The 11683-nt window shown below is 71.6% G+C and overlaps 1 protein-coding gene across 6 annotated transcripts; it reads left to right on the top strand.

The window, feature by feature from the left end:
* Window positions 1-513: 513 nt before the first annotated feature.
* On the top strand, window positions 514-10161 carry ARFGAP1 (ADP ribosylation factor GTPase activating protein 1). 6 transcript variants are annotated; one of them, XM_054577538.1, is made up of 14 exons: window positions 514-626; window positions 3145-3208; window positions 3413-3522; window positions 3746-3917; window positions 4290-4390; window positions 4972-5058; window positions 5243-5339; window positions 6738-6794; window positions 7165-7197; window positions 7916-7945; window positions 8546-8602; window positions 8891-8950; window positions 9431-9501; window positions 9734-10161. In XM_054577538.1, exons 2-14 carry the CDS (start codon window positions 3149-3151, stop codon window positions 10050-10052), a joined length of 1254 nt encoding a protein of 417 aa, XP_054433513.1. In that variant the 5' UTR covers window positions 514-626; window positions 3145-3148; the 3' UTR covers window positions 10053-10161. The 6 variants fall into 6 exon arrangements, with proteins under 6 accessions (XP_054433513.1, XP_054433512.1, XP_054433515.1 ...); XM_054577537.1 differs by having other exon boundaries at window positions 9425-9501; window positions 9734-10160; XM_054577540.1 differs by lacking the exon at window positions 8891-8950.
* Window positions 10162-11683: the final 1522 nt, after the last annotated feature.

The following is an 11683-nucleotide window of genomic DNA, read 5'->3' as shown; positions in this document are numbered from 1 at the left end:
AGGTGACAGCGGCCCTGGCCCTAAGGCCTCCCCCTCCAGGCTCCAGGGCGCGGGAGCCTCTTCGCCCCCCTTTCCCCGGAGCCTCAGAATTACAGTGGTTTCCCGGAACCACCGCACCTCCCATAACTGGTTCCCGTAAATAAACGGCCCCCGCATCACCGCCCTCCTCGTTCAGAGCCTGGCGGGCTTCGCGGACGCCCTCCCCTGTCCGCGTTGGGGACGGCGGGCGGTCCGCGAACCGTGGCGGATCCGCCGAGGTCTGCAGGGCCGAGCAGGCGCGGGGGAGAGGCGCGAAGAGGACGGGAGTCTGGTCCCAGGGCCGGTCGCCGCGCCTCCTGCCCCCGTCCGGGTCCCAACCGGCCCCGGCACCCGCGCGGCGCCCGGGACGCGTCCCCATGGCGACGGGCGCTGGGCGCGCTTCCGGTCCACAGGCTGAGGCAGAAGTCCCGCCCCTGCCAGCATCTCCTGGCTTCCCGAGATGCCTTGCGAGGCGCAACGTAGCCGGAAGCTGGTGGCGGCAGGGTCGGCGGCCGGCGAGTCTTCGGTGCGGCTTGCTGCGCGGCTGGACCCGGGCCTGGATCCCGCTGACACCGCCCGATCCCGGTGCCAGGGATCGAGTCCGCCCGGTAAGCGCACGGCCCGAGTGCCCGGCGCGCGCCCGCCGGGCCCAGCTTGGCGGACGCCCCCGCCCGATCCCCATCCCACGGCCCCCCACCTTTGCCTCTCAGCTGCCCCCACGCCCACGCCTCCGGGGTCCCCGCCGCTGCCGTCGCCCCCGCCCTGCGCTGAGCTGGCCCGGCCCCCGTCCCCTCGGCCCCAGGGCCTGGCCTGCGCACAGCGGTCCGGTCCGGCCGAGCCTGAAGGGGCTTCCAGCCCCCCGCAGGTGCTGGGGGGCAGGCGGGGCGGAAAGGGCAGCCTCGGCCCGTTTTCCTGCCTGTCTCCCATCCTTTGCGGTGGATGATCGTGCGGAGGGCGGGGGCGGGGGCGGGGAAAGGATTTTCCGTTTTCCTCCCGGTTTACGTGGACTTACGCAGAACTGTGCTCCTCGCCTGGCGTGTTAGACAATCTCCTTCCAGACCGTTGATTTGGAGAAAAAGCTCTGCTTGTTCACGCAGGTCTGAGGATCCTGCCGTGGTGTTTGTTCACGGGTCGCGGTGACCGGTGACCGGCCCCTGGCTGGTGCTGGCGTCCGCAGGGACCCTCCCTAGTGCAGAAATAACCTGTTAGAAGGAGTGAGCGCTGTTCTTGAACGGAGCCTCCGCGGGTGCTTTCTTCCTGTCACCCGCGTAACAGCCCCGAGGACCGGGGGTGCCCTCCGTGGTCACTCAGGTGTTAAGGAAGTCCCAGCCTAAGACCACACGTGCTGCCGTCTGGCAAGTGGCCTCCCAAAGCAGGAAACCGCATCTGCCCTGGGCCCCCAGGTGACGCTCAGTTGCAGAAAGAGCTCCATTGGGCCACCTTGGTTTCCGGCATTAAAACAGGAATCCCGGGATTGTCTTTCGGGATAAATCACAGTTAAGGCGTTAGAACGGTGGAGGCCTTCACATAAAACAGCATTTCCGGGACCTCGAGGATGCTCACATCCTAAAGGGTCGCGGAGGGGTTCCTCGAACTCCAAGCCAAGTCTCTCTTTCACGTGTTTCCACGTCAGAGGCTCTGCAAGCGTCCCTTCCGCTTTATTTGCCACAGCGAGAACGCAGAGCAGGCTCCCCCCAGCTCTGACCTCTGTTGCCCGTGTTCCGTCGGCCAGAACGAGGGGGAGGGCACCGCTCTCTGGGGCCTGGGTCGGCAGGTGTGTGTCAGCCCTGTGCACCAGCCCACGTGGCTCTCCTGGGGCCGCTGTGAGACCAGCGTCTTCAAAGAGCTTTGGGAATCCAAACCCACCAGAGCACCTCCCCACGAGCGTGTTTGCCTGCTTCCGCCTTTCACACTCTGGGGGCAGTGCTCTACCCAAAAGGGTCAGCCGAGGGGCCGGTCCTGGGCAGGACTGTACATCAGTGTGTTTGCCCTCGAGATCGGGCTGTCTGAGGGGTGGGGCGCCCCATGCCGCACAGAGAGGTCCAGGGCAGGAAGGAGCCGCAGGCGAACTCCGGTTGGTTCAGAAAACACTGTGTGTTCCGCTTCGTCTGGCCCAGGAGGTGGGCACCGAGGCCTGTCAGCGGCAGGGCCCCCCCGGGCCTGGGGGCTTGGCGTGTGCGAGCTGGGGCCCCCAGGGGAGGAGCTGACGACGGTTGGAGGCGGGATTGGACGGCGAGTCTTCTGGGGTCGTTTTTACCTGCATTTCCGCATGAAGCTGTGGCGCCACCGTCACCGCGAGCGCCGGTCGGAACCGTCGCTGGCGGCAGCGGGCGTGCAGCATGTTGTCCACAGGGCGTGCGCTGCCCTGTGAGTTGGAGGGACCTCTCCCGGCTTCTGCTCACACTCCAGGGAGGGGCCGTCTGCGGCGGTGGCGCGCGCGGCGGGGGCTGGCGGCGGCAGAGGGGGCCCGAACCCCAGTCTGACCCGTGGTGGTGGGCGCAGGGCCCCCGGGGCAGCTGTGTCCAGCGCTGTGCTTGGCCCCCCCGCCCCCACCTCCAGCCTGAGCCCTCTGTCGTCTTGAGTTTCCTGGCCGTGGAGTCAGAGGGCCACCGGTGGAAGCTGAGCTGGGCCAAAGCCAGGAGATCTCTAAAGAAATAGGGACTGTGCAGCTGGGCTGTGTGCCCGCCGTTCGCCGGCAGTGTCCTTGTGAGGCACGGTGGCAGGTCCGCCCCGCTGGGCGATGGCCCCAGGGAGGACCTACCTGCAGACCCTCCTGCGAGGCAGCCCCTTCGCACGCCGCTCAGGCTGTGGCTCCGCCGCCCGTGCCCCCGGGCCTGGGGCCCCCCAGCACCACACGGGCGGGCGGCGGGCGGACACGGGGCTGCTGCCTCTGGGGTGGCACAAACCCCCGTCTGGTGGTGGCAGCAGCACGGAGTGCTCGGCGGTGCCGCTCCTGCCTCCGGGCGGGTTGCCTTGGCCGGGGCGTCCAGGCGTCTCCTGCGAGAGGCGCCGCGCAGCGCGGCGGGATTTCAGTGAAGCTGCATTTGGTGGTGCTTTTGCACCAACTGGGTTTTTTCGTCAAGTGACCCGTGGGTGAATTTTAAAGTTTGCCCCTCTCCTTTGCAGCGCCATGGCCAGCCCAAGGACCCGGAAGGTCCTCAAGGAAGTCAGGGTGCAGGATGAGAACAACGTGAGTGCCTGCTGTGCCTTGAGGCTTGGGTTGGGGCTCCCCGCCTCCCGGACGCGGCTGGCAGTCACGGGGCCGGCCCCCGGTCACCGTCGGTCTCCCAGCCCACCTCTCCCCCGCTCCCCCTTGGGGCCACCCGTTGGGCGTGCGGGGACCCTGGGCCTGCCCAGAGCCGCCTGGGTGAGCAGCGCCTGGCTGTCCCCGCAGGTGTGTTTCGAGTGCGGTGCGTTCAACCCGCAGTGGGCGAGCGTGAGCTATGGCATCTGGATCTGCCTGGAGTGTTCGGGCAAGCACCGCGGGCTCGGCGTGCACCTCAGGTCAGCCCGGCCCCCGGCCCCCGGCCCCGGGCCCCCAGCCGCGGCCTAGGGCCCGCCGTCCAGCTGGGCGCCAGCGAGGCGCGGGCCCCGCCCTCCCCCGCCCCGCGTGCCCCCCGGGGCCCCGGGGCCGCTGTCCCTGGACACGCTCGCATCTGACCCCGGGCCAGGGGGCTCTTGGCCGGGGGCCCAGCCCTCGAGGACGTGGTCGCCCCTCTGCCCCCAGCTTCGTGCGCTCGGTCACCATGGACAAGTGGAAGGACGTGGAGCTCGAGAAGATGAAGGCTGGCGGGAACGCCAAGTTCCGGCGGTTCCTGGAGTCGCAAGAGGACTACGACCCCTGCGGGTCCCTGCAGGACAAGTACAACAGCAAAGCGGCCGCCCTCTTCAGGGACAGGGTGAGGCCAGGGTGCGCCCTGGGTGCCCCGCCGGGGCCTCGGGGGCTCCCGTCCACGGAGAGCGCGCGCGGGGTCCTGTCTGGTGCCCCCCCACCAGGGACGCAGGTGGCTTGTCGTTACAGGGCTGGGGACTGGGCCTTCCTCCCCACCCCGTCCATCGTGGGTCCCACACCCCTGGGGTTGCGGCCCCGGCCGAGAACCCGCCTGAGCATCGCAGCAAGGCCGACCTTGGTGTTCACTCCCGGCAGAGGCCCTGCCCGCGGCCCCTGAGCCGGGGGCGCCGCGTGGGGGGCCCCCTGGGGTTTGTTGGCGCCGACGCCAACCACAGCGGCTGTGACAGGTCCGACTCTCTGGCCCGTGTCCCTTCGGCAGGTGGCCACTCTGGCCGAAGGGAGAGAATGGTCTTTGGAGGCGTCGCCTGCGCAGAGCTGGACCCCGCCGCAGTCCAAGACGCTGCCGTCCGCCGTCCCCCGGTAGCCCCTCCTCTGGCCGCGGCTCCGGGCCAGGCCTCACCTTAGCTGTAGCCCCGCGCGGGCTCTTCCCTCAGTCGGTGGGGAAAGCGGGTTTCTCGGGTCGCTGCAACGCCAGGAGCTTCAGTGCTCAGCCCGCGCAGGCGGGTCTGGAAGGAGACCGGCCTCCGCCTGCTCCTCTGGCGCCGGCCCAGCGCAGACCCCGCAAGGACGTGCACAGGACACGTGTACAGCTCCGTCACACGGGACGCTCCTGTCCCGTCGGGGGAGCGCAGGCCGCGGTGGGCCAGCCGACCCCACGTGTCGGAGGCTGGTGCTGGGCGACCGGTTTGGGGAGACGTTGCCCTCGCACTGGGGCGCCCAGGTCTTCCCCGCCTGCTGCCCCCCGTGATAGGTCCAGGGGGCGCCGCCGCCAGCCCCGTCCGCCAGGCCGCTCTGTCTCCCTGCTTGTCCTCCTGGCCGCCTTGGGGGAGAACAGAGCCCGCGGGACCCAGCAGCCCTAGCGGCACCTCCGGGAGGCCTTGGGGGTCCGGCGGGCGTGTGCTGCCCTCTGGTGGCCGTCCTGACCCACGTCTCTGTTCCAGGGCCTCCAGCCAGCAGCAGAGCTGCCCCTCCTCCGCAGACAAGGCCTTCGAGGACTGGCTGGACGAGGACCTCGGGTCCTACCAGGGGTGAGGGCCGGGGGCCGTCCTGGGTCAGCACGTCAGGACGGCCGCCTGTGAACAGGGTCTGGGGTGCGGGGGCGCGTGCCCCATCCCGGGCTCAGCCCGCCTGCGCCGCCGCGCGGGGGCGCCCAGGCGGGGGCAGGCGGGGGCCTGTGTGAGCCGCGCGGTGGCTGCTGTGCTTCCCCGCCAGGGCCCAGGAGAGCCGCTACGTGGGGTTCGGGAACACCGTGCCGCCTCCGAAGAGAGACGAGGACTTCCTCAACAGCGCCATGTCGTCCCTGTACTCGGTGAGCGCCCCTGGGGGAGCCCGTCGTGGGGCGGCCCATGCCGGGCCCCCCCCCCCCGCCCACGGACGCCCGCAAGTCCTTCCGACCCCGGAAGGCTTCCCTGAGTTACCGACTTCAGCAATGAACACACTTTGAGTGAACGAGACGCGTTTCCTCCCAAGAGCGAACGTTCAGGGAGCAGGGATGTGGCTGGCTGTCCCCCGAGAGCCGGGGCCGCCCGCCCAGCCCCCCGGGGCTCACTCGCTCTGTTGGCGGCTGCAGGGTGTGGCTGCAGGGGCGATGGCTCTGGGCTGCCCGGCTCTGGCGCCCTCTGGGGACGGCACCCTCAGCCACGCACGGTCCCCCCGCCCTCTGTCCCTCCCAGCCAAACCGCCGCATTCCAAGCAAACTGTTCTTGGTTTTAGAAGCGGTGACGCTGCCCCGGCAGGTGTGGCTCAGGGGACTGAGCGCCGGCCTGCGAACCAAAGGGTCAGGTCCGGGCACCGGCCTGGGTTGCAGGCCAGGTCCCCGGTTGTGGGCGTGCAAGAGGAAACCCACCGACATGTCTCTCTGTCTCTAAAATAAAAAAAAGCGCGATGCCCCCTGGAAGCTCCAGTGTGGCAGGAACATTTGCGGGCGCCCGAGGGCCTGGCCAGGGGCGGCTTCCTGGTGGGGGGACGGGGTCTTCCAAGGGCTGAGTGAAGGAAGCCAGGGCAGACGCGGGTGCCAAGCAAAAGCGACCGAGGGCCGTCGGTGCTGTGGGTGTGCGAAAAGCCGGAGGGAGCTGCGCGGAAGCCGTCCCCTCCTGGCCGCTGCTGTGGGGCCCTGACTCGGGCGCTGCGGCCGGGTCACCGCCACAGCGCCAGGTGCACTCACGCCAGGAGTGGGCGGGTTCTCAGTGAGGGTCGCGTAGGGCCACCCGCCGCGGGGCCTGGGAGGCGGGCCTGTCCCTGGAGCCTGCCGTGCAGCAGGAGCATCTTGGCGCCGGGCGCCACCCCCGGGTGCAGGCGCGTGGCTTCGCGCCCCTGCTGTGCGAGTGGGTCGCAGCGGCCTGGGTGAACGGAGTGTCCCCCATGTGCGCCGCCCTCCGCGCTTCCTCAGGAGCGAGAGGCACCGGGGGACCTGAAGGGGTCGCTCCGATTCCTGAGCTGCTTGAACACATCTCGGAGGCTTAGGAGGAGCCTGGGACTGGACAGGAGAAGGCGGGTCACGGGCCCACTGCCCCGGGCCCGGGCTTGGCCTGTCTGTCCAGAGTGGGCGCCAGACTCTGCCCCGCAGGGGAGGCGGGGGCTCGAGCCCCGCGGTGGTCCAGGCCTGGCTCTTCGGAGTCCTTCCTGCCGGGGAGCCTCCTCGCGGGGTGGGGGGCGGTGCGCCAGGTCCAGACACGTGCGGGGTGTGACGTGACCCGTGTTCTCCCAGGGCTGGAGCAGCTTCGCCACGGGAGCCAGCAAGTTCGCCTCGGCAGCCAAGGAGGGCGTGAGTAGCCCGGCCCCGCAGCGCCAGGCCTGCGGGAGGCGCCAGCGGGCCTGGAGGGAGGGGTCGTCCTGAGCGGGGGAGGGGCTCAGCCCCAGGGCTTTGGGGGTGGGCGCGCGTGGCCAGGCTTTTCCTTCCCCTGTGACGGCCGTCGTGACTGGGGTGCCAGACCCGCTGGCCGCCGGGGGGCAGTGGCGCGGGCTGGGCAGCGGGAAAGCCCGTTTGGGGCTGGGGCGGGGGGGGGGGCGCCCCCACACCAGGGGCCCCGTGTCCCAGAGAATTAGCAGGACAGTGGCCCCAGGGGCCGCGTGGGCGCCCGGCGCCCCTGGCCGCTCTCAGGAGGCCCGGTGCCATCGGCCCCGTTCCCTTCCAGGCGACGAAGCTGGGATCCCAGGCGAGTCAGAAGGTAACAGAGGGGCCCCCTGTGCCCTGTGCCCTGCGAAACCCCAGTCAGGCGTCCCCCCAGTGTCTGGGGCGCCCTGGTGGCCCTCCTGGGCCCCGCGCCTGGGGAGGGGACAGTGCTGTGTGCCCCTGGGCCCCCACCGGCCCGTGTGGGGACGCGCATCCCCGGCTGACGCCAGCACTGGTGCCTTGGGGGCCTGTGCGTTCGGCAGGTCGGGTGGGAGGCTCCAGATGCTCGGGGCCTGTGGGGCCGCGGCCAGGGTGTGGGTGGCCGCGGGGCCGCTGCAGAGCCTCCTGGTCAGGAAGGGGGAGGCCTGCCCACCGGCCGCGGAGGCTCGGGGTGGCCAGGGCGGGGCTGCGTCCCGGGTCAGGGCCCTCTTCCCAGAGGCGGGCTCTCTGGCCTCAGCCCTGTTTTCTTCAAACCCCGCCTGTGGCCCTCGCAAGCCCCGGAGGTGCCAGGCCCTGGCGTGGCCGATCGCCCGCGGGTCAGGGGTGAGGTCTCAGGAGCGGGCAGCGGCCACCGGGCTGCCCAGCCCAGTGAGGGAGGGGTGGCCTCCCCGCTCCTGTGCCCCGCGGGGCCTGTGCCCTGCTTCTCTGTGAGCCCCGCCGCGGGGCTGGCGGTGGCCGGGGGCGGGGCTGCGCCGAGCGCCTCCGGGTGCCCGCGCTGCGCTACCGCCTCGCTCTCTCCTCTCTCCCCGCTGCCCCCGTGCCGCTGGGTAAAGTTCTGGGGCTCCAAGCAGCAGCCAGAGCCGGTAAGGCCCGCATCCGCCCGGGCATGCTGCCTGCTGCGGGGCTGGGCGCCGCGCCGTCCCGCGTGCTGTGGCCTGTCTCGTGTCTGTGCTTCGTGTGCCCGCGCGTAGCCTCTCGCGGCCCAACGGGCTCCTGCCGGGCCCGTGCACACTCCCTGGTGACCCGCATTTGCCTGCGACCCAGGAGGCGGAGGGGTAGTGGCCCGGAAGCCCCCGTGGCTGCCGGGGGGACCCTCAGGGTGTGACAGCCTCGAGCCCGACCCTGCAGAGGCGTCTTGCTGCGGGGGTGAGGTCCTGGCCCTCCCAGTCGTGCACCCTGCCCCCGAGCGGGCCTCCGGTCAGCCGGCTCTGTCCCTTTCCCTCCAGCCAGCTCCCGAGTGCCCGCTGCAGGGCAGGTGCTGGGCGGCGGGAGATGCGCCCCGGCATCGCTAGGGGAGCACGTGGCCGCTCGGCACACGGCCGTCCTCACCGGACAGGATCCACGGGGCTCCGAGTGGAGACCCTGGCGCGCGGGCCGACCCGGAGCCTCCCCGCACGGCTGCGCGGCTGCCGCCATGCAACCCCCGCCCGGGCGCCCCTCCCACGGCGCCTGTCCTTTCGCAGGCGTCAGAGCTGGGCCACAGCCTGAACGAGAACGTCCTCAAACCCGCCCAGGAGAAGGTAACGTGCTGCCCCCGGCGCCGGGCTCCGCGGGCCCCGGGGCTGGTGGCACAGAGGGGCCTGCCCCGGACGGAGGCTCCCAGAGGGCCACGCGGCCTGTGCCTGGGGAGGGCGCGGAGTGAGGCCAGCGTAGGGGCGCGTGTCGCCGGCTCCCACCCCTCCCCGCCCTCCGGGAGCCAGGTCACGGCCGGGCGGCTGGCTCCCCGACGCGGCTGCCGTGGGGCAGTGTCCCTGGTCCGTGAGGGTGGCCGGCTTCCGCACGGTAACGGCACTGTCTGGCCCACGCAGGTGAAGGAGGGAAGGATCTTTGATGATGTGTCCAGCGGGGTCTCTCAGTTGGCGTCCAAGGTAGGGCGCCTGCCTATGTGCAGGCACCGCTCAGCGTCCCCACGTTCCGGCACCGGGAGCCGAGGGCTGGGCGCGTCCTGCCCTGGTCGCCGCTGCGGCCGAGGGGCGCAGGCGCTGCGGTGCTGGCAGGGCAGGCGGGCCCTCGGTGCTGACGGTGCCGGAATGAGGGGACGCTGAGCGGCGCAGCACGGCCTCTAACCTGTCGCTTTTCCTCTGTGCCCTTCTTGCTGCCGCTGGCGGTCCCCGGTGAGTGCCGGCCCTCGGGCCTGCCGGGTGGGGGGCGCGTGCCTGCGGCCCAGCTTCCTGCGCTGGCTGGCGAGCTGCCCTCGCTGCCGAGGGGGCCGGAGGGGGAGCCGCGGGGCCGGCGGGGAGGGCGGCGTCGCGGTAGCGGGAGCTCCGCCGGGTCTTGGAGCAGGGGCTGCCGGTGCACTCCGGGTCTGAGCCCAGCTGAGCTGCGTCCCGACCCCCTTCCAGGTCCAGGGAGTTGGCAGCAAGGGATGGCGGGACGTCACCACTTTTTTTTCGGGGAGAGGGGAGGACCCCTCGGACAGGTACGCCAGGCCCCCGTCCTGACGTGCCCCCGAGCCTGGTTCTGTTATACCCCCTTCAAGACGCCTCCACTGGGGTGGGCAGTGGAGCCCGGGCCCCCGGCCTGAGGCCTGGCAGGATCCCTCCCGCATGCGTTGGGCACGGGGCTCAGTAAGGGGGCCGGTGTGTTTGGGGCGGTGCCGTGGGGAGGCCAGGGCTTGGGGAGCAGCTGCTCAGAGCCCCCCTCTTCCCCAGACCCCCGGAGGGCCAGAGCTACCAGAACAGCACCATCGACCAGAGCTTCTGGGAGACGTTTGGGACTGCGGACCCCGCCAAGGCCCACGGGTCCCCGAGCAGCGACAGCTGGACCTGCGCGGATGCGTCTGCGGAGAAGCGGAGCTCGGACAGCTGGGACGTGTGGGGCCCGGGCTCCGCCTCCAACCCCAGGAGCAGCGACAACAGCGACGGCGCGGAGGCCTGGGCGGGCAGCGGGGAGGGCCCGGCCAAGCCCGCCGGGAAGGCGGCGCCGAGGGCCGCGCAGGTGGACGAGGGCTGGGACAACCAGGACTGGTAGCCCCAGGTGGCCCTGTGCGGGCACTGGCTCTCTTCCAGTCTCCCTCCGTGTGGGCCAAGGAGCCTGGCCGCGACGGGAAGGCCGCGCCGTGGGCGCGGCCCTGGGGGCCTGCCTCCTGCCCCCCGGTGGTCTCGGTGCGGGGGGTGGGGGGGCTTGCCCTCCAGGCCCTGCGGCCGCAGTGGGCAGGGGCTGGGCCGCTGTCCTGTTGAAGGTGTCCTGCTCCGCTGCATTCTCGGGGCCGTGGAGGGCCGGGCCCCGCTGCTGGGGGAGGCCGGCCACGCACTCGCTAATAAATGCGCTCCCCACGGCTGCATGGCGGCCCGTGTCTGTGCCGTGACCCGGTGCTCCCCGAGGGTCTGCCTCCCCCACCTTGTGGTCGTTCTCTGAAAAACATGCCCCAGGTCTTAAGAGACAGGCTCCAAAGGCAGCACCAGAGTCCCCGCTGCTGCCGGCCCCACCCTCCACCCTCCACGAGGGGCTTGGCCTCAGACACACACACACGTGCACACACACACGCGCACCCCGCCCCTGTCTGCACGGGAACTCGGCCCAGCCTGCGGCAGCCCCGAGGGCGCCCGGCCCAGCTCAGAAAGGGGCTGCAGGTCTGTGTGGTCAGGCGGGACGGTGATCCCTGCCCCACCGGCCAGCCACTGGGGGCCTTCGCCAGCAGTGTCTCTGCCGCAGAGCGCCTTCGCGTGCCCCCGAGGCTGAAGCCGGTCGAGGGGCCTCAGGCGGCTCGCGTTTGGCCGAGTCCTGAGCCGGCCCGGCTCTCCAGAGGCAGGGGTGTTGGGGTCTGAGACCCCGGGCGGGGTGCAGCCATCCTTGCTGCTGTGCAGGGCGAGTGAGGAGGGGCCCAGGGGTCTGCCCCAGAGTCCTGCCGTGTGCGGGGCCAGCCAGCAGGCAGTGAGGCCCCGCCCCGCCCCGCGGGGTCCCTTGCCTGGGACCTGCCTGCTCGGCGCCCTCCCCTCACGCGCTGCCTCCCTGTTCCAAAGGTGCTTCCCGTGGGTGGGCCTCGGGGACCCCAGGCTCAAGCCAGGGGAGAGGGGCCTTCTGCCCACTCCCCTAGGTCAGAACCAGCCCCGGGGCCACCTCCCCGCTGTGGGGCAGGCTCTGGGCCCACCTGTGACAGGTGGGGCGGGTGACAGCCGGGACGCGGGCTGCTCTGCCACCCCCGGAGGACAGGCCTCCCGCTCAGCGCCTGGCCGCCCGCCCCTCCCAGCCGAGCCCTCGCAGGTGTGCACGGCGCCTGGGACCTCGGCCCCCTGGATGCAGGGACTGTGGGGCAGGCGTGAGCGCCCAGGACTCGATGGCCTCACGTGTGGGGAGGGTAGCGCTGCAGTGGGCTGTGTGTGAGTGCACATGCGTGTCCCCCGTGCCCGGGAGCCCCATCTGGTGACTGGGCGCCCTCTGGTGGCCGCTGCCTGGGGCTGCAGGGCCCTTGGGTCACAGGCGTGGGTCCCAGGCTCCCCCAGGGCCCGCGTGCTCAGCCTTGCCACCGCGTCCCCTCTGGATGCCCGGGTCCCCAGGCGGGGCGGCTCCCAGGCTCCTTGTGCCCTGAGGCGCTTCCTGGCCCCAGGAGCCCCAACACCAGGGGAGAAGCTGGGCTCAGCGGGGCCTCTGGATGCCTGGGG

This window comes from Pteronotus mesoamericanus, unplaced genomic scaffold (assembly GCF_021234165.1).
Source record: "Pteronotus mesoamericanus isolate MK-2021 breed Mesoamerican mustached bat unplaced genomic scaffold, CSHL_Meso_final contig_436, whole genome shotgun sequence".
NCBI lineage: Eukaryota > Metazoa > Chordata > Mammalia > Chiroptera > Mormoopidae > Pteronotus > Pteronotus mesoamericanus.
The sequence above is the reverse complement of the archived record's forward strand: the minus strand, read 5'-3'. Positions and strand labels throughout refer to the sequence as shown.